This window comes from Galeopterus variegatus, unplaced genomic scaffold (assembly GCF_000696425.1).
Source record: "Galeopterus variegatus unplaced genomic scaffold, G_variegatus-3.0.2 Scaffold1039, whole genome shotgun sequence".
Lineage (NCBI taxonomy): Eukaryota > Metazoa > Chordata > Mammalia > Dermoptera > Cynocephalidae > Galeopterus > Galeopterus variegatus.
Window position 1 is genome coordinate 67,685 of NW_007727150.1, and position 22,716 is coordinate 90,400.

The following is a 22,716-nucleotide window of genomic DNA, read 5'->3' on the forward strand; positions in this document are numbered from 1 at the left end:
GATTCAAACAAAAGAAAACACCCTGCCCCTCTGTTGGTTCTCTTCATGCTACTGTATTAATCAAGTACCTCCAGGTTCCATGTTGAACAGAGAAGGTCTCTCAAAGACTGTAAGCTTGCTTTTACAATCAACCAATAGGCCTCAGAATGTATCACACATCTCTGAAGATATTCAAGATCTGTACCAGTTCATAATGGTGACATCTTAACTAATTCACTTTCTTTCCTCACTCATCTTTTGTTCAGATTCTATGTAAAGGATATGTACACTCTTTCAAATAGAATATAAAAAACACACAGGATTTCAAAGTGGCATTGTTTGGGGTGGCAGTTGCTTTCACAGGGATATTTTCACTGGTTAAGTTTCTTGAGAAAAATTTATACTACTAACCAGGGGGGCGGGGAGGGGCAGAAATCCCAGCAACTGTCTTATAAAGTGCCAATTCTATGCCTAGTAGAGCTTGATAGCAAACAGAAAAAGTTACAACTTAATACATAATTGGTTTCAACAATATAAAACATAAAAATATATATTTTTTAATATACCTGGATAGATCAAACAAATTATATTGTAAAATGTTGCATAAAATACTAGGTGGTGGAAGAATTTTAAGGATTTTAAGAAGAGGCTGAGCTAGAAGTTAAGGCCGGAAACACATAGAGCAGAAATGGGCAACCTGTGGCCTAGAGGTCAAACCTGACCTGCTGACTATTTTTATAAGGCCGACAAGCAAAGAACGGTTTTTATATTTTTTCATGATTGGAAAACAATGATATTTCTTGACATGTAAAAATTATATGAAATTCAAATTTCACTGTCCATAAAATGAAGTATCATTGGAACATCGACAAGCAAAGAACGGTTTTTATATTTTTTCATGATTGGAAAACAATGATATTTCTTGACACGTAAAAATTATATGAAATTCAAATTTCACTGTCCATAAAATGAAGTATCATTGGAACACAGCTATGTCCACAAATTTATACATTATTTATTGCTGCTTTGATGCTACAAGAGCAGAGTTGAGTAGCTGCACCATCCAGATAGTTGACTATCGGCCTCTTAACAGAAAAGTTTGCTGACCACTGCTCTAGAGTTAGTCACTAAACAATAAAGCAGCTCAACTGATAATGGAAACAACAGCATAGAAGACTACAATGTACAAGAGTTTTTATTTGATAAAGACACATGCTCAGAAACCATCTGTTTGCAGACTGCTCAATAAATTTTCTAGATGCTAATATCAAGCACACTGGCCTGACAGACACAAAACAAACCTTTCAGCTAATGCCTTTAAAAGGATAGTAGAGTGCCACATCCCCAAGTTCCTTGTCCTATACTTCATTTGGGCTGAAAACTCAGCTCATTTTACGAATCTAGATCAGCAATGGCAAATATTCCTTTATAGCTGTACCCCCAAAAAACACTATCATTAATCAAAGCACTCCTTCCAAATGGACCTACACTCAAACCTTGAAATTCTAGGTCTCCAAGGGATCCAGCCAATCACCTGGAAAAGGAGATAAAATCAATCTGCCATCCTAATCTAGATGATCTCTTCTATAGTTTTTACAGAAGAACTTCATGAGATGTCATCACTAGTCAGATAAGACTGTGTGAACTAGCAAGCATTCCACTGAACATAATTTTAAATATCCACAAGGATATTAGTCTTAAGAAAATGAAAAAATGCAAGCTATCCCAACAGGTTCAAAGATCTCATTTTTTGAAGAAAAAATACACATATCTTAGAACACCATCAAGTTCAACAGTCTTTAGAGGCAAACGTGAAATGAATGTTAAAAAATAAATTAAAAATAAAATCAGGCAATCAATCCTAAGAGAGTAGTAGACTTTTGTTCAGAGTCAAAGAATTAAATAATGTGAGGCCAGAGGCCATCTCCTTTCGGGGTTTTGACAATGAAGATTTAGTGACTATAAATATCTTCCTTTAGTAGGTGCATATCTTTTAAATTAAAAATTAAGTAACCCCAATTAACTGCAGTGATAATTAGCTTCCTTAAATTGATATGCATCTTTTACCCCTGTGAAGATTTAGAAAAGTACAGAAAGATTTAACAGAATCAAAAGTATCATATTAACATTTTTGGATTAAAAAGAAATCAGGACATATTTGATATTTTTATTCTTTTTATAGTTAAAAGAATTTGGCCTCTTAGAACAGTAGCCTTGCAATTCCAACTTAAAACAGCAACACTTAACAAGGATGTTAATATATGCTTGGCTCTTTCTAAGCTCCATGTATATGTGTTTAGGTATATGCTGATTTAATCCCTGTCACAGCTCTTGAGGTGGGCACTTTTATCCCCATTTTATTGATGAACGAGCAAGGGCACAGAAGCTGTAGTGAACTAGATTATGCTGTACTGCCTCTCTGTGTGTAACTGATTCAGATTTGTGTTGAAGACTGAAACTTAACTAAGTTTATGCACAGCACACTAAAATATCTAAGAATTTTTTTAGGTTCACTTCATTTATAAGTCTAATTTATTTAATTTATAAGAAGAGTTAAGCTTAGAAAGGTTTGTGTTAATAGACTTCTTAAAAATAGAAACCAAATATTAAATTTATAAAGGCAAGCTTAAATGCTGAAGATATTAACTAGTTATAAATAAGACCAATGTTAATTCAAAATCTCTTAAAAGTGATTATTAAAAGTTGTTAAAGTTGTTTAACTTATAAATAAGATTTATAAGCTGAACATAAAAAAGTAGAGCAGTGTCCTTTAATTTGTAATTTTAACAAACTGAATACCAATGTTTTAAACCAAGGTAAACTTTCTGGATAATTCTTTTCTGTGTATCAATATCAGTCTTGAGAACCCTTCCCAAAGGTCCCTCCATCAATTGCTCTATGCATGTGTTTACTGCCCAACTCCGAAAGGAAGCACAGCTGAGACAATGCTACCCATGAGAAGTGACCTAAGACACATAGGGCTAAGCACTCAAGTCTAGTCTCTAATCCTGTCTGTGCTGATAAATACTTAGGGAATGACTAAGTGCCTACAATGTGCTAGACACTTTTCTAGGCACCTGGGATACATCAATGAATTAAAAAAAAAAAAAGATTCCTGTCCTGCTGGAGTGAAAAGACACGCAATAGAAACGGGAATGGGGGTATTTAAACCAGGTGTGAGGATATCAAGGGGGTAAGGGACTGAGAAAGGTGGTGGGATCCCTGGATCAAAAGTCTTAGTGAAGTCAAACAATTGTTGGAGTCAGGGGACTTCCTGGAGGAAGGTGAAAGAGTGGGCTCCATGAAATCGAGATGAGTAGATTACCAGAAAGCTACTGAATTTCATTATTCGTTGTTCATAAAAATGCCTTTAAAGAATTACCATTTGCCACGTTCTTGTCCATTATCAAGGGTGATTTTTAAATAGCCATATAAAGAACACTTCTGCTTCTTTTGGAAAAGTTTTGAAACACATTTTGGTTCACTGTTTCTTATGTAGAGATTTCTGCTATAACACAACATGAGGGTACTTCAAGATCGTGGAAAAATAGAATTAAAAGATAATACAAATCTTTCCATAAACTTTCTGAAGTACCCTCTACATAAGTTGCTGGGAATATCTGCAAAACTTGTTCACTAGAAATAAAAGTGCTTATATAAAGTACAAGGTAAACAGCAAACTACTCAAAACTTATGCAACTCTGAAATCAGATGGCTATTTTGTTAAAAATCAATAATTATATCTTAAGAAATAAGAAGCCCAAGCAGGTACACAAGAGTGGTTAAATAAGGGATATTTAAAATACATAAAAACAACAAATGCTGGCTTGAAGCCCAAAACAACACAGTTTAAAGTGGGGTTTTCTGAAGGCGACAGCAGGTAGGACAACCTGCCATGGTCAGAGTGTGTAAGGTTGGGGTGTACTTCTCTGGGGAGGAAACACTGGGCTCTGGTGGTGCTGGTCTTCATTTTTCATTTCATTTTCAAAAGAAATGAAAGGGCTCTTGCCTGTGCAATAGCCAAATTGAAAGTTTATATTCACTTATTTTTTCCTTTCCTGCTAAAATTTAATCCCATCATATATGATTATATAATTCTACTCTCTATTCATACTCCTCTTGCCTAGGAAAGACTGCATACGAGCCAGTATCAATTGTACATTTTATTGATATCATTCCTCTATTTACCTGTTACACACACAGCAAAACAATTTCTAAATATCGTTATATGATAACAAGTTCTTATTGAGTACAGTGCTATGGTGGAGTTTCCTGATGCACCACATACAATGAACATGTGTCATATCCTGGCCATCCTGCCTCTATTTCCCCTACCAAAGTGCTCCCCAATTTCACTGTGGGGAATTACCTTATCTCCAGCACGTGCAAGTTGGCGGGGGGCAATAAATCAAAGTTTCTGTCTTTTCGGTACAAGACACAGACATGCAATTCAAGCTGATCAACTAAATTACTCTTCTGGGACTGTGACTCTTGAGCTGAGTGACAGCAAGGACAGGAAAAGCTGAAGGGCACCTATTCTAGTGGTACCATCCGGGTACAAACCTGTATAAAACTGTACAACATATTACTGTACTGAATACTGTAGACAATTCTAACACAATGTAAGTATCTGTGTATCAAAACATATCTAAACAGAAAAGGCACAGTAAAAGTACTACATAAAAGATAAAGAATAGTACACCTGTACAGGGCACTTACCATGAATGGAGCTTGCAGGACTGAAAGTTGTTCTGGGTAAGTTAGTGATCGAGTCACGAATGACTGTGAAGGCCTAGGACTTTACTATACACTACTATAGACTTTATAGACCCTGTACACTTAGGCTACATTAGATTTGTAAAAAATAAAGTGTGCTATGATATTACAACAACTACAACTGGCCATGATGTCACTAGGCAACAGGAATTTTTCAGTTCCATTATAATCCTATGAGACCACCATCATATGGTTTACCTTTTACTGTAATTAGTTAAGACAAGGTCATATGAGGTCATGATTATGTTGCAGATGTAGTTAGTTAAGATGAAGCAGAGCGGGCCCTAATCTAATATAACTGATGTCCTTATAAGAAGAAGAAATTTGGACAGAGAAATATGCACACAAGGAGAATGCTATGTGAAGATTAAAATTATGCCGCCGCACTACAAAGAACTAGCAGAAGCTAGAAGAGAGGCTTGGAACAGATCCTTCCCTAACGCCTTCAGAGGCAACATGACCCTCCAACACCTTGAGCTTAAACTTCTAGCCTACATAACTGTGAAACAACATATTTCTGTTGTTTAAGCCACTCAGTTTGCGGTACTTTGCTACAGCAGCCCTAACAAACTAATGCACTGCCTTACTGTGCTTACTCCCAAGTTAGAGTAAGATCTAAATATGAACTGTGCAAATAGGAATCGCAGGGGGTCTGGTATAACAGGTGAGGATTCTGGGCTTGATCTTAGTGGCAATAGGCATCAACTGAAAGGCTTTAAGCAGGTTAATATTAGGTCTATTAGGTGCAAATGAATTTGTAACAGGTGTCAAAACACTTTCATTCAAGCTGGGCCTAAAGCTTCCTTTATGCCAAAATTTAGGTTCCTTATTACATGAAAAATATTTTCACAATCATCAGAAAAACTTCTACCCCACCGCAAGATAAGAATGCCTCAAGAATACACCTTCATTTGCATGTCAAACCTACCTAAAGTTCTTCTAAATATTAGAGACACAGATAAAAAGTTACAGATCAAATGAACATTTTAAAAAAAAAATTATGTCCTGGAACACCAAATGCCAGGGATTTGTTTTGCTTTATTTGGGGGAAAGAATGTTTGTCTAAAAGAGTGATTAGATAAGCTTTCAGTGATTTAGAGAACTAAGACTTTGACACCAAATTAAGCCACAGACCAACTCCTCAAGTGAAGAATGTTAAGACATACCATTTATTAAAATGCTGGTGATTCCTTTCCCTCTTTAAATAGGAACTTGAATCAATGAGAAATTATCCATTCAGAAAACAGTTTCATGGTTAACTTCACTTTCTCTTTTTAAGCAAATTTTTAATTGAAGTATAACACACACACGTAACTGCAAAGCCTGATAAATATTCACAAACTGAACAAACCCATGTAACCAGCACCACTGAACAGAACATGACCAGAACCCTGGGGCTCCCCTTCACACTCTGTTCAGACACCCATGCCCAGAGTGTAATCTCTCTCCTGACTTTGAACACCAAATATTAGTTCTCCCTGTTTTTAAATTGTACATAAAAGGAATCATACAGTATTATATTCTTCTGTAGCCAGTCAACATTATGTTTGATAATATTCTACTTTTAACTTGAAGAGTTTTTTAAAATATGTATATTCCATGTTGATTCAAACTAGATCCCCAGATTTCATTTTGCCTAGTTTGGTTTATTTCAGTTTAAATTCTCTTTGCATCAAAAGAAAGTAACACTTTAGTGTTCAATGTGTAATCAATTCCAGTTTGCAGGTTATTTTTCAGTTCAAGTCCCCAATTCCTAACAGTATTGAGGAAAATTTGCAAATAAAAGGGGGAAATGTGTTATATCACCTAAGATTTCACAAACCACAAACTTAAAAAAGAATCTTTTTTATGTATAAAATGTACCTTCATGAAAAAATTATTTTGCTGTCTTGTATATGATGGAGATTTCTGATTCAAGGACTATATCTAGGGTAAATGGGAGAGTCAAAATTATCAGTTAATATGACAGAATACAAGAAATGGAGAACCAGTTTAATAGGCACTTTTTAAAGAACATGTTTCCATATCCAAATAGCAAGCAATACTAATATGCTAAAATTAAAAAATATCTTCCAGGGTCGGCCCGGTGGCGCACTGCTACAGATCCCACATACAGACTGGCCGCTCACTGGCTGAGCGAGGTGCGGGAGCAACACCGAGGGTTGTGATCCCGTAGCCGGTCCCGGTCCGGTACGGGCGCGACACTGAGGGTTGCGATCCATTGCCGGTCACAAAAAAAGACAAAAAGGGAAAAAAAAATCTTCCAATAAGATGAACTTAATTTTTTGGCCATTTCTACCTGGATCAGCTAGAAAGATTAAACTTCCTAGTATCTAACTGAAAACAGTAGAAAGAAATTAATATGTCACCTACAGCAAACTCTAGAAATCAATACACCATGTCAAAGAAGCCCATAAGGGAAATCTGGCTGCACTGTGTAATTTATTACAGATGTGTAATAAATCAATTTGTTACAGTGACAGTTATCTCTAAAGCAGTGTAATGGTTGATAGATAACAAAGAAGTTAGGTTAGACACGGGCAATATTCAATACAGCCTCACAAGGTTTTTTTGGTTTTGTGTTTTAAATTTTTTAACGAGTCTGTTAAATCATTCATTTGGAAATAAATAACTCAAGATAGATTTCTAGAAGCATTATTCTAACTTTAACATCATCAATCAGTCAATAAATTTTTTAAAAACATTTTCAGAAATTTATTTATTCAACAAATACTGTGGAAGACATACTATGTGCACATCATTGTCTCAGATGCCAGGAATACAATGATAAGCACAATCAAAGGTGCTGCCTTTTTGTAGGAGGGAGACCGATATTAATCCTAAAATAATGAAAACATATAGAAAATTATTAATGTTACAAGTGCTATAAGGAAAGATAACACTGTAAGAGTCTCTATGAAGGAAATTTGACTAATCTGGGAGAAGAAAGGCAAAGACACTGGAGTAAGAAAGCTGAAGAAAGGATAAGAATTAAGGAACTGTGTGGGGGAGAGGGGGAAGGGGAGTTCCATGGTCGAGAACAGCAAGTGCAAATGCCCCAAGGCAGAAAGTAACATGGGTGATATAGGTAACAAACTCCATTATGCTGAGCTGCTAAAGACAAAACAAAGTAATTCCAGAGATGAGGCACAAAGGCAAAAAAAGACCTAGTTATGACAATGATGAGAATACACCCTACTTAGTGATAAATTCTAAATAATACTCAATTTATCAACAAAATCTTATGCTTCTCAGACCAAATAATCTGAATACTGTCTCCCTAGGACAAGAAAGTATACTTATATAATAGGCTATTTTCATCCTCAAAGTATCATTGCTGGGCTCATTCTTAACGCCACTTTGAGAGGTACCCATAATTTATATTTAATCTGAGAATTAAAACCAATCCAGACAAGTAGGAAGCAAAAAATAATAAATTTTAAAAATTTTAATCTGTGCTATATCCTTAAGAAATAAATTAACATAAAAAATATAGTAGTCAAGAACTAGTAATCCATTGAAGACATTCCTTACAACATTCTCTAGAGGTTCTAAGCCTTTAAGATACAACTAAGCATACAGAATCTCTGCAATTGGCAAGGATAATAGTTTTTCATCACTAACAGAAGATGTTATTGTAGTAATTTACACCAAGAAAGAGACCAGGAAGGAAAACAAAGGAAAGAAAAAAAAAATAATCAACTCCCATCTGGGAATCTAATCACAGTAGCCTAGTTCTGATTCTTCACACACACACACACCTACACACACCTACACACACACACACACCTACACACACACACACACACACACACACACACACACACCAAAATCCGTGAATCCTCAAGTCCCTTATATAAAATGTCAGAGTATTTGCATATAACCTACCCACATTCTCCTGTATACTTTAAATCATCTCTAGATTACTTATAATACTTAACACAATGTAAATGCTATGTATTATTTTTATATTTGTATTTTTGTGTTTCATTATTTTTTATCTCCCCTCCCCCTGAATTTTTGACCTGCACTTGGTTGAATTTACATATGGAATCCACAGATATGTGGGGCTGACTATATTTAATAAACCTCCATTTAGAAAGAAGTTATTTGGAGAAGGCAACCAAGTCACTTAGCACGCATGCTCCCCTATCCCCTACCCCACCCCAAAAAACCAAAACAAAACAAAAAAAACACCGAGAAGGTTAAACCGAAAGAGTCAAACATCCACTAGATCTGGCAAGGTGCAAATCCCAGGCCAAGCACTGTTCGCGCCCAAGCACAAGGACACCTCACATGAAGTGGTTATGCTTTGGGTGCCACAGGAATTTCTTAAACCATTCTTGACCTTTATAGATCCTTTATAACATATTTATAGCTTCCAGAGACAGCATACTTTTTTCACATTTCACAAAGGTCCTCAGATTTACTGAAACAATGACTGCCTCTATCAATACAGTTCTTCCAAAAGCACTTTATTAAGAACTGACTATTTTGTAAATAAGCCCTCAGCAATCTCCTCTACATATTCTCCTGAACATCAAGAAGAGAGGGCTTTCTGTCATCCTGTAGAAGGTGCAAGATGAATGCACAACATTTCCCAAATCTGTTTTCTCAAAACTAGTTTATCTTAGGGAGATATTCAGCAGTAAAAGGGAGCCACAGTCCCATAGAGAGGGAAAACAGCAGGTGTTTTTCATTTTAAAGAGGTTTCCTTAACTGCAGAACTTCTAATTATGAATCTCTCACGAGGGGGATGGTACGGGCAATATTTCCCATGCGTACTTGACTCCTATCATGTCAGTGAAGTGTCCCTACTGACATAGGAGTAACGGTCCATATTATAAACGATGAGAAAGGCTGGCACTCAACATTGCACAAGGCAGCTGGCCTTTTGACAATGATCCAAACAATAGCCTTACCTCATTAAACTGTAATACCAAGAGAAAATGAAAATAAATAGGTAGACATTTCCTTATATTTAAGTTTTCATAATATAACCTACATCTAAATGAGTTAACATGCTCTGTTCCTTTCTCATGATTTAAAACTAAATAGGCCCTAAACAGGCAATTTGTGGTAACTATGAGAGATTCTATAGTAGCTAAGAAATTCTTACTGTCAAATATCTAAGTCTGAATCAAAGATAAATACTGATAGTATTGTACCCTATACATCACTAAATCTCTACAGCAGAGCTCTAACTTCTCTAAAACCTCAACTTTCATCATTTCATCACATAAATATCTTCTCAGTTAATCTTCAGCCAAAAAACTGTAGTTATGAATACAAGTTTATGTACGTTCCAATATTGATTATCTTTTGAAAATCAAAACTAATTCCTATATGGGCAAAACAAAAAAGATCTGGAATTTTATGTGAAGTTCAAAACAGTTACAGTACTCTTCAGAAAAATAAACGTACAGCAGTCCTCCTTTATCTGTGGTTTCGCTTTCTGTGGTTTCAGTTACCCATGGTCAGCCATGGTCCAAAAATATTCAATGGAAAATTCAAGAAATAAACAATTCATAAATTTTAAATTGCAGGCCATTCTGAGTAATGTGCCGAAATCTCTCACCATCCACACTGTCCCGCCCAGGATGTGAATCTTCCCTTTGTCCAGCATATCCACACTGTATATGCTACCTGTCCTTTAGTCACTTAGTACCCACCTGTTATCAGACCAACTGTCATGGTGTCGCAGTGCTTGTGTTCAAGCAACCTTTATTTTTCTTAACAATGACCCCAAAGCTCAAGAGTAGTGCTGCTGGTAAAGAGAAGTTGTAAAGTGCTTCCCTTAAGTGAAAAGGTGAAAGTTTATCGTAAGTATGTATATATAGGAAAAACCATAGTGTATATATAGCGTTTGGTACTATCCGAGGTTTCAGGCATCCACTGGGCATCTTGGAAAGTATCCCCCATGGTTAAGCAGGGGACTACTGCACCAGGATAATGGCACAACACAGTGAAGTCCTTTAATCCATTTCTTGGAGAAACATCAAACTGGATGGCTTTTATTTGTTAATTACATCTCATTAAACTCACGTCACTCTTCAGCAGTACATGTAACTCAAATAAAATGATCTTAGCTAGTTGTATTGCCTTCTGTAAAACAAGTATCTTAATACACACAATATATCAAAACAGGCAGGCTTTGTCGGTGTCCAACAGGTTCTGTTTCCCTGCATCTCATCTTAAAGCTGTGTCTGTCTCTCTTAGCAAAACCATAAGCCTCACTACACTGAATGACCATAATATATTTTTTTGGAAAACAAAACGAGTTAGTTGGCTTTATCTACTATCACTATTACAGAGCCTGAAGCTCAATACCTTGAGGAGCAATAAAACTTGGTCTGAAGGCCATTAGAAATACCTCCCTAGCTTCTGGTCAATCCTGTCCAATGTAAAATTTCCTGTTTCCAAGAATCTTAAGGTTTACTTCTCTCCACCATGTATTCTATTCATCAGGGTCATCACAGCCATTTGAGGTCAAAGATAAAAAGCAAGGAAGAATTCAAAAGATAAAAAATACTAAGCAGATGGTCAAGAGAGAGAACAAGCAGCATGAGAAAACATGAAAGAGCTCATAAATGACGAAACCAGGACAGAATTCCAAGTGAAAGAAGATGTAAGCAAGAAGTGGGCAAGCACAACTGACCAGAAGTGGTCACGTGTTTACTATATTGAGTTTTCCTGCCAAACACTATTATCTACTCTTCTGGGTTCCCAGCCATTCTTAACATGAAAAAAGGTATTTATTTCATCATAATGATGAGGCTATTCCTTTACCACGAACAATTTAAAGACCCAAATGTAATGCTCCTTACCTCCTGGTCTGTAGACAACATCATCCTCAGTTATGTAGGATGTTATCTCGCCAGTCTCGGTCCTTTCATAACGAGATTTTTTTTTTGGTGGTTTCTTTTTATTCTTCTTTGTGGACTCCTCCGTGGTGGCACTATTGTTGTCATTGTCCTCATCTTCACTGTGATCACTCTCAGCATAATTTTTGGCTCCTCCTTCCAAGGTACAGCTCCGGCGTGGCCTCGAATTCTCATTCTCTCTTGCTTTGTCTCTTTTATCTCTCTCTCGGTCCCGATCTCGGTCCCGGTCCTTCTCTTTGTCTTTGTCTTTGTCAGTTGTCATGATTCGCCACGTGCCTTCTTCTGTCCTCTCACGGCTAGGCCTCCGTGAAAGGTAGACAGTAAGCCTGGGCTTCAGTCTTCTGAATTTCTCACTCAATTCAAGGGAAAATCCAACCACTCCAACAACCCCAACGTCTCAAAAATGCTAGGAGAGGAAAAAAGAGAAATTTGTTTTACTTTAATACTTTCTCGTAAATTAATGTTTTGTTAAATGAATCTCTTTACTTGAACCTAAAAACTTCTCACAATAAAAAATTAGAACAAGTGATATAAAATTTAAATATACAGTTTTTGGCCTCAGTTAAAAAAATGGTTTCCTACTACACCAGTAATGACAAGTGGCCAAATGCATAAGACTAAACTATACTTCCTATACATCAATTTTCTCCTTTTTAAGGAAAATTAAATTGTACCCTAGTGCACAACATACAATGGGTATAATTATACAAAAAGAACTTCATAACCCACAACATCAATGTAAAGGGAGAAAACCCTGCAGTAAAAATGATTTCCACCTGAAAAAATAATAATTTGGATAGCCATGAAAAATATCTCAGGATGTCACAGAATGCACTAAATTCTGCAAACTATTTCTAGGTACTTCTCCAAACTCCCAAAGCTCCTTTTAAGAATAAACATAAGATTTGGCTCAAATGAAAGTGACAGCCTCAAAGCAAGATTATTTCATCTTCAATTACTTTTACGCATTTTCTCTAATCTGCTGTTCTAGGAAAAATGATTTCTCTAAACAAAACATATAGCTTCTGGAAACAACCTTCCATCTCTAGAGAATATTAGGTGACTTTTACATTCTTCCAAATTTCCGCTATAAATAGCTTCCCTAATAAACTCCTCCTCAGAACTAAACCCAACAAGAAAAGTCTGCAGTTTTTAAGAGTTTGTAATGAACAGAATGAATCCCAAACTCCAACCCAACATAGTTATAAAAATTTTAGGGGGGGGGGGGGGGGGAAACTTTGCTTTACAAGCCAGTTTTGGAACAGAACTAATTATCAATAATTTATCTTTTGCAATCTTTTATCATCTTCCCCAATATCTCATCTCATTTGTTCAACAATCTTTATTAAATACTGTCTATGTGCCAGGTGTAATTGTAAAATTACAATGATGGAAAAATTCATAGTCCTTGCCCTCAATGCTCAAATGCAACAAGAAGCAGCAACTAATCAATCTGAGCACCATCTGTTTCTCAGGCTACTAGGGCCAGGTGGGAAAAAACACATGCAAACAAACAATAGATTGGTCCTCTTTATTTAGACAACAACAAACAAATCGGTGTGCAATTATATGCCTCAGATGCAGAGAAAATTCTCTTTGGTTATGCCAAGGCCATAAAAACAATCACATACTCTCTCTTCAAAGTTCTTGGTTTGACCTCATATGAGAAAAGACATCCCATAAGTATATCAAATATCCTTAAGCATTCAGGAAAATTTAAAAAATGTTAACAACAACCTTTGGGAGACAGACCTATCAAAAAGCAATGACACTGACCATCCATAAGCAAGGTCAGAAGGTTGAAAGCATGTAGCACAAGCCTAGATTACTTCCTTCTACACAGGAAATATGCTTTTGGATAGGACTTAGATTTTCTAAACATATTTCAAGAAAAGGAAAAATTATTCTAGTGCCTACAAAAGTTTTGCATACATGATTCCTCTGTTAAACAGACAGTAATAAACTCCAAAATCCCTGTAGGCCACTAGTGTTAGCAATTGAAAATACACAAAGAGACATATTACTTTCTCCACCAGGCTTAAGTTTAGAGCATGAACAAGCCAATCATGCAAGAAAGAAAACTATCAGCTAACACAGTTGTTAAAACATTCCTCTTTGACTTGAAAACCTACCAAGGTCCACCAGGAGTCCAAAATGAACAAGGATCTTAGGCTGAAAACCGCCTCCTCTTTGTTGCAGTTTAGGACAGAAACACTTCTGATAAGTTTAAGAAAAAGATCATTCTCCCTAGGGTTAACAAGATAACTACTCCAGAAAATTCTGTAAAAAATATTATTTCAGCACTCAAACAAGAAAAAATAATAAACCCAAATTGTACATTCAATACTACTCACTACAAAATCATACATGGTTTCTACTGACAAAGAAAATAGAGTTGTTTCTGCCAAGAGTGAGCAAGAAAGGCAGAAAAATTTAAGAAACAATAAATTTGAGAAGACACTCTCAAAATGAAATCCAGTATATGTATGTATGTGTATAAATATAAAATCAGTGTTCTTAGTTATCTGAAAGTTGGCAATATAAATAGATATTATTAATATGTAAACAATATAATATTAATTGTTAATTGCTAATAATTAATAATTAGTTACCTTAGTTATCTGAAAGTTGGCAATATAAATAGATATTATTAATATGTAAACAATATAATATTGTTAATTGCTAATAATTAATAATTAGTTACTTAATTATCAAGATATTAATTAACATATCGATAATATAATAATATATAAATATGGCCAACTTTCAGATAACTAAAAAGATTGATAATCCAAAGCAAAAGTCAATTCAATTATCATTTACATTTGGCTCTAAAATATAGCTCAGTGGGGATATATTTTTTCTTCTGCATGTAACATACTAATCATAATTTTTCTGAACTTCGGTATACAGTGACCAACATACACCAATAATGTGACATTTGAAGAAAGGGACCCAGAGAGGAACCAGATGGCACTGAGAAAGAGAGCTGTCACTTCAATTTGCTAGAAATGATCTACAGAGTAGACAATAAGAGCACAACAGTGTCTTTATAGCAATGTGAAATTTACAAAGCAGGTCCCTCTGATTCTTTCAACAACTCAGTGAAGTGAACCAGACAGAAGTTGTTATCCCCACTTTATGAACTACAAAACTGAGAAGAGATCAACTGCACAAAGCCACACAGGCAATGAGGACAAAGGCAGGATTCTAAAGCTAAATCTTATATAACCTAATTATGGCCTGCTGCTACCCCTGCTGCCAGGGTCCTCAGCTCTCCAGAGTCACCAAGTTTTCCTACATGTATCCATGCTGATAATTTGCACAGAGAGATTTAGAAAACATGCTAACTCTGCCTACTCCCTCTCCCCAAAAAGAAAGATATTTCTCTCCAGTAAGAAAGCCAAAATATTGAAAATGTCTGGGTCAATCACTGCTCAACCTAATGAAGCAGGAAACATACTTCAAATAACAGATAATAAAAGAAAGAAAATCTAATCTAGAACACATTTCAGATTCACAACAAGCTTCATCTACTCCTTGAACAAATGTCTACTGAATGCCTACTATGTGTTACTTTCCGCTCTAGGTGCTAGCAAACAGAAGAGAACCATATCTAAAAATCCCTGCCCTTGTGGAGCAAGGATTCTAGGGAGTAGAGAGTGACCATACATATAGGTACTTCAAAAAGTTCATGGAAAAACAGAATTAAAAGATAATATGAATCTTTCCATATATCCTTCCATATTTGAGATCTTTTGTTTTAATCTAATCTAATCTAATGGTGATAGGGAGTATAGGAAGGTTGCAGTTTTAAATAAGATGGTCACAGAAGGTCTCACTAGGTGGCTTTGACCCCGAGAGAGTTAGAAAGGAAGCCACGAAGACATATGAAAGGAGACAATTCCAGCAGAGGGAAAAGCAAGTGCAAATATCCAGAGGCAGGAGCGAGCCAGGCACACTTCAAGACCACAGGAGGCCAGAGGGGCTGGAGCGGCATGAGAGCAGAAGAGTGGTCAGAGAGGAGTTCCGAGAGAGAGAAAGGGGTGGGGGAGGAGGCCTGGATCCTATCCACCCTGGTGAGCCAGTATAAGGATTGGGCTTTTTAGTCAAGTGACATCAAGTGACTCAAAAGACCTCAATATAGATAGGAGTAGCAAAGAAGGACATGATCTGACTTCTGTTTATACAAGATCACTCTGGCCACTGAGGAAAACCTAAAGGGATGCAGGGGGTGCAGCACGAATACTGGTATGGGAAGAGGCTTCTTGCAATAACCCAGGGAAGAGGTAAAGGCATCAGAGAAGGAGAGAAGTCTAATTATCTATGTATTGTTAAGAAAAAAGTCAAAGAGGTTGTGCTGATAAACTGGGAGGTGAGGAGTGAGAGAAAAATAACATCAAGAACAATGCCAAGGAATCTGGCCTGAGCAACTGGATGGATGAAGCTACAATTATCTGAGTTTTGGGGGAAAGATCAGGAGCTCGAAAACGGATGAGTTAAGTTAAAGTAGCCTGCAAAGATTCGAGGGCTGGCCAGTTAGCTCCATTGGTTAGAGCAGCCTGAGCAACTGGATGGATGAAGCTACAATTATCTGAGTTTTGGGGGAAAGATCAGGAGCTTGAAAACGGATGAGTTAAGTTAAAGTAGCCTGCAAAGATTCGAGGGCTGGCCAGTTAGCTCCATTGGTTAGAGCAGGATGCTGATTACACCAAGGTCAAGGGTTCAATCCCTATAACAACCAACCGGGGGCGAGGATGGAGAAAAAAATTTTTTTTAGTTTTTAATTTGGTTTTTAAAGCCAGGAGACTGGGTGAGATCACCAATGAAGTGAGTGCAAATAACTCTTCTGATAAAAAATTTAAAACTCACAACACTTATTACTCATGCTTGAGCAAAGAGGATATTCAAAACAGACTTACAAATTACACATTTCCAAAAATGGTAGTACCCCTAGGACTCTTTTTTTAAGTATATTCTTCTGACTAGTTTCCTGATAATCAGATTGTACTTCATCATTTTATCTTAATTGATAAAATTTGGTCAGCTAATTTTGTTTTAATCTAATCAGGGTCAAGGCTTTCAACAGAGTCAATGATACAGAACAATTTTTCATTACTTCAGGTTACTTCAACCTCTAGAAACAACATTTTACCTCTTCATGAAGCCAACAACCACACCACAAACACCTCACACTACTTCTCAGAACCCATTCAGATAAAGTACCAAAATTTCAGTCATGAAATGGGTCCAGACTCCATTTAAGAAAACTACTTCCTGTCACTACTTCAGCTGTCCCAGGAGGTTTGTTCTGTCCCAGGACAGAACTGGGAATACTGGATTGAGAAACCAAGATCCAAGTTCTTGGCACTGCCATGTGCAGTACTGCCTTGGGCAAATCACTCTACCTGTATGAGTCACGGTTTCATTGCTATGAAATGGGGACTATTTCACAGTGCGGCTGCGAAGAATTAAGTACAACATATGTAAATGTACCTATAAGATTGCAAACTGCTTTACAAATGTAAACTGTCAATAACACAATTTGTCATAACTTACCTTCTTCTATAGTAGATAATACCCAGTAATGTATCATGCTATGAAAGACATAAAGGTAGCCAAAACATCTTCCCTATCCTCAAGAAATGTATCTATTTGGGGGGTAATATGTATCAGCATGATTGAGAACTAAACTGTGTAGAATTAACACAAATGAAGTAAAAATTTAGCAAGTTCTCCTCTTGGATCATGTAAAACTCACTTATCCATAAAAACTTGCCCCCCCTCCCAAGTTCTCATTCTCTGAGTTCTAATTACCTCAGTTGCTCAAGCCAGACTCTCACACCAAATGAAGTGAGTGAAGTCCAATTAATTCTTTCTTATTCAACCACAGCAAGAAATACTTATATTTTTGAGGCCGGCCAGTTAGCCCAGTTGGTTAGAACATGGGGCTGATAACACCAAGGTCCAGGGTTCGATCCCTCTACCAGCCAGTTGAAAAAAAAAAAAAAAAAAAAAAGAAAGAAATACGTATATTTTCAAATGTCCAACCAGACACCAGGCATTTTGCTCAGTTCTTACAGTCTACCAAACACATCCTGAATATCTCCATAATTTATCCATTGCTCCAACTGAATCTTAACTTGCCTATTTCAAGCCATCATCATCTCTCACACAGATTATAATACAACTGCCTTCTAATGGGTCTTTGTGACTACAAAATTTGGTTTGCTTTTGCCTTCCTTCCAATCTGTCCTCCAATGCAACCAGCCAGCATATCTTACATCCTGCCACTTTTTCTTTTTTATAACAGCTTTATTGAGCTATAACTCACATACCAGACAACTCACCATTTAAAGTGTGCAATTCAATGTCCACCATTCCTTTTCAAAGATTACAAAGACCTTCATGTCCTGGTTGCCTCTTCATCTCTCCAGCCTCACCTCTTCCCTACTGCTCTCACCTCCACCCATGCTGTGTGCTCCAGCCACCTCAAGACACTCCTCCAGGCCCTGAAACCCACCTGCTGAGAATACTCTTCCTCTCCCCTTTGTCTGCCTAAATTCTACTCTCCCTCAGGTTCTCGGGCATTTCTGCTCTCCAACTCTAGGATGCCTCCCAGACCCACCCAAAGTCTGGCCTCTCGTTTTGCTGCATCGTGCTTGTAAAATGGCCCTCATCGATCACACTGTTGTTATCAATTGCTTATGTGTGTCACTTCTCCACTAACTGCAGAGTCCATGAGGATAAGGATTATGTCCGTCACGTCATATTCACTGAAACAACTTTCACTAAAGCAATATTCCTTTGTACCAAATCCACTAGAGTGTTTTCCTCCTCATTCTCATTTGACCATTGAGCATCAGTTGACAGGGTTCACTACAAACCATCCTTCTAGAAAGTCTCTTTCCCTTTAGCTTTCCTGGCACAGTCTTCTCCCAGGCCTATCTAACTGCTCCTCCATCGTATCTGGCAGTAAGAGCTATTTTCCATCAAGAGTTGTTAGTGTCATCCAAACAAACTTGCTTTCAAATCTACTATTTGTGAAAGCCTAAATAAGGAACCAAAGCACTTCAAGTACATTTGCCATTTATGCAATTACTGTGTCTCAAAAAATGTTTTAGCATTCTCCGTTTGGAACAAAATTAGATGGTCTAAGTGCGGAAGACCTAGTGAGCAACCCACTCTGCTGGGCCCTGCCTCCAAAAGAAGCAACTGAAGCCAGCATGCCCTCTTCTCATCTTCTACTTTCACATTATGGTCAATCTCCTACACAGACATCAGACTCAGACACCACACACACACAGGTGATCCCCAAATGTGCATGTCTACCGACTTCTCCTTCAGCTCCAGATGCAGGGGGAAATAGCCTACCTGAGGTCTCCTCTTGGATATCTCAAAGGTACCTCAACACATCTAAACCAAAGGCATACTCTGGCCCCAGATCAGCCCCTCTTCTAGATGGTCCCTTGCCCATTTTGTTATGCAAGTTGGTATCCCTAGCGCCTCCCTTCTTTACTCCCCATATCCTATCATCAACAAATCTTGTCACTGATACCTATAAATTTCTCTCAAACTCATCTACTTCCGAACACCTCCAACATCATAATCTTAGTTCAGGCTACTAGTATGGCTTTCCTGGACCACTTCAATCAGCTTCTTGATCGGTATCTTCAAATGTACTCCTTCAACCCCCTACAATTCTTTTTCTATACTATAGCCAGGGTGCTCCTTTCAAAAGACTAATGACGCTATGTCAATCCCCATCATATAGTACGTACTTCAGTGACTTCCCACTTCTGGTAGATAAAAACCCAAATCCTTACCATGATCTATAAGTCCTTTATCTTTTTTCTGACCTCATCCCACACCTCTCCTCTCTGTTGCACTCCACACCCAGCCACACTATCCTTCCCTCAGTTCCTGAACATACCACACTCTCTCCTACCCAGAGTCCTTTACTCATGTTCTTCCTTCTGTCTGCCATGCTCTTCTCCTGGCCTAAGTATCTCCTACTCTCCCTTGAGGTCATAGCTCAACAGAAACTTCCTCAAGATCGCAATCCTCGTCAAAATGACTGGGCTAAATTCCCTTCACAGCATTTTCTGCAACTGTAATTTTACATTGCATGATTTGATTAACTCCCTCTCTTCCTCCAAGCTAGAAGGTCCATGAGGAATTGACCCTTGACTGTTTTTGCCCTCTGTCATATTCACAGTTCTTAATTCACTGCCTGGCACATAAAAGTGATTAATAAGTTACTTCTTCCTTCCTTCCATCTCACATATAAGCTGGATCAATAAAGAAGGCATTATGATGAGACTTTTATTTGGGGAAGAAAATATTTCATGAATAAATAACTGAAGCGCTACTTGAGCTGGCTCATAAACCACAAATAGGATAAGGAGAAGCTTTCTTCTCAATGAGAGAATGACAGATATTCCAGGTAGGAGGAACTTCACTTAAAAGAGTGCTAAACTAAATAGTTGTCCTTGATGGCAGCCACAGGGGAAAAGAAGCAGTAGGAAATAAGTTTAAGTAGAGAGGGTGGTACAAATAATGGAAGCCGCTAAAATAAAGCAGTTAACACTCACTGGGCACTTAATGAGCAGTAAGCACTTTACACACGTTAACTTATTTAATCTTCACTAGTTAACAAGAATGAATGTGCACTAAGCACTTTACACATGTTAACTTATTTAATCTTCACTAGTTAACAAGGGTGACAGTACAATTTATCATACAAACTGTGATACGTCTGAGAGTGAAAAAGAGATACAATTAATTATGTGGAAAAAACATACCTAAACCAGGTCATATGCTCATCCTCACTATAATCCTATTCAGTAGGTAATATTGTTATGTACACTTTACCAATGCAAAAGTAAGCATAGAGAGGCTGAGTTAACCAAAATCACACAACTATGTGTTAGACATAATACTCTTAAGCACAAGGCTATCCTGCCTTAAATTATTTGGCCTCTTATTAAAAACTAAGTTATCCAATACAGTAGGCTAAGCAAACAGGATGCCAGTTGCAGGCTACTGAGATGAAAATAGCATTTGGGGAACATTCATCGTATCTGGCAGTAAGAGCTATTTTCCATCAAGAGTTGTTAGTGTCATCCAAACAAACTTGCTTTCAAATCTACTATTTGTGAAAGCCTAAATAAGGAACCAAAGCACTTCAAGTACATTTGCCATTTATGCAATTACTGTGTCTCAAAAAATGTTTTAGCATTCTCCGTTTGGAACAAAATTAGATGGTCTAAGTGCGGAAGACCTAGTGAGCAACCCACTCTGCTGGGCCCTGCCTCCAAAAGAAGCAACTGAAGCCAGCATGCAACAGAAAACTCAAGAGGCATGCAAGAGCTGAGTGACTTGTTTTCAAAGGGAAATCAATTTTCTTTTCCTGTTCCCTTTCATATCAACATGCCTAGGAAAGAAAATGTAATGACATCTGCTCTGGAAAGAGAAATGTCACTCTAACTCTTGAATTCACTGCTTAAGAAATAAGGTGTTTTCATAAACAGCAACCTGCTGTGGAGAATACCTCAAAACATGCCAGAGAATCGCTGATGAAGCTGCAAGGTAGCACTGAAATATGGAGTCAGCAGATCTGTAAACTCATGCAGAAGTAAAACTGTTTTTTATCTGAAATTGATGTGGCATTGAGAGTAGTTTTTCAATGCTGTGAAGTTCCTCCACCTGACTAGGTTCAACCATATAAGCAAATGGCCACACATACCCCTGCATAATTCTCTACATTTGGAGTTAATGAATATTTAAATTCAATCAATCCTGCTAGTAATTTATATACTTATTCTCAGAACATATGGCTTATTGAAGGAACCTAAATAACTGCGATGGGACATACAGATGAAATTCAGAGAGCAGCCTTTGTGGTGGCACAGAATGAACCATTTAAATCAGAGGTGGGGTTAATGCTGAGTACCACTTCCTCATCTTCTTGAGAAGCTTTGGGGGAAAACTGAGAGAACTAAGATAAGATTGGTAGACTCTGACAAATAAAACATCTTAATTTCTTCCAAAAAGATAAAATAACAAGCCATGAGACCACTGCAGAAGGTGAGAAAGTACCCAGAACAGCAAACCTCTAAGTTACAATTAAAAACCAATTAAAATAAATAAGAAACAATACATAACCTTTATTATTTGAAGCAGGAATTCTCAAAGATGAGGTGCCTCAGGAGGTTTCCAATAAAAATTAAAAATCCTGCCTTTCTTTAAAGAACACAAATTCATGCACACAAGCAATTGTTTCTTATACTGTTAAATGTGAAGCTTTAGCCAATTACTACAGAATTTTTCATCTTGTACATTGCCTACAATTGTGTCTCTTTTATTCAGTGGGTTAAAGCAAATTTCCTGCTCCCTCTAAACAAGGGCTTCTCAATTGCAGTACAATTGACATTTGGAGCCAGATAATTCTTTGCTGTGGAGGGACCATCTTGTGCATTACAGGATGCTTAGCAGCATTCCTGGCCTCTATCCATGTAGATTCTAGTAGTACAACCCACTGCCCCAATCAGAACTATAAAGAAACTCTCTAGATATTGCCATATATCCCCTGGGGAACAATTTTGCCCATAGTTGAGAACCACTGGTTTAAACAAGCTGTCTACTGCAGAGATTTCAAAGGGTTAAGCATCTGTATTGCTTTATTCAAAATTATGCTAGACTAATATGGAATCCATAAAACTAACACCATTACAAAAACTATAATATGCCATGTTCTTTGTTCTCTGAAATAAACTGGACTAATTCAAAGCACTGCCTGAAACAGTAATTACACAGATGTTTGAAGCTGAATTAGGAAAACAGACGCAAGTATCCTAAAAATCTTGATGTTTACAGGCAAGCCCTGAAGGTTCTGGTCATGGAGCCACGTAGAGGCTTCTGCTGTCCCACAACTAAAGAGAAAGCCTGGTGTCCACAATGCCAAAGACAAGGGAAACCAAATGCCTATGAAACCATATCCCTTATCTGAAAGGGAGAAAGAATTCCTAAACTCGTTTTCCCAAAGCATGGCTATAAATAGAAAACCAAAGAGTGA

At 37.2% G+C, this 22,716-nt stretch overlaps 1 protein-coding gene across 1 annotated transcript in view; it reads right to left on the reverse strand.

Moving 5' to 3' along the window:
* Positions 1-22,716, reverse strand: part of RERE (arginine-glutamic acid dipeptide (RE) repeats) — a gene marked incomplete at its 3' end in the record, with an annotated part of 179,361 nt that overhangs the window by 22,056 nt on the left and 134,589 nt on the right. Inside the window, exon 2 of the mRNA XM_008574401.1 lies at positions 11,583-12,045. Coding sequence (XP_008572623.1) covers positions 11,583-11,901 — 319 coding nt within the window. The remainder of the gene's footprint in view (positions 1-11,582; positions 12,046-22,716) is intronic.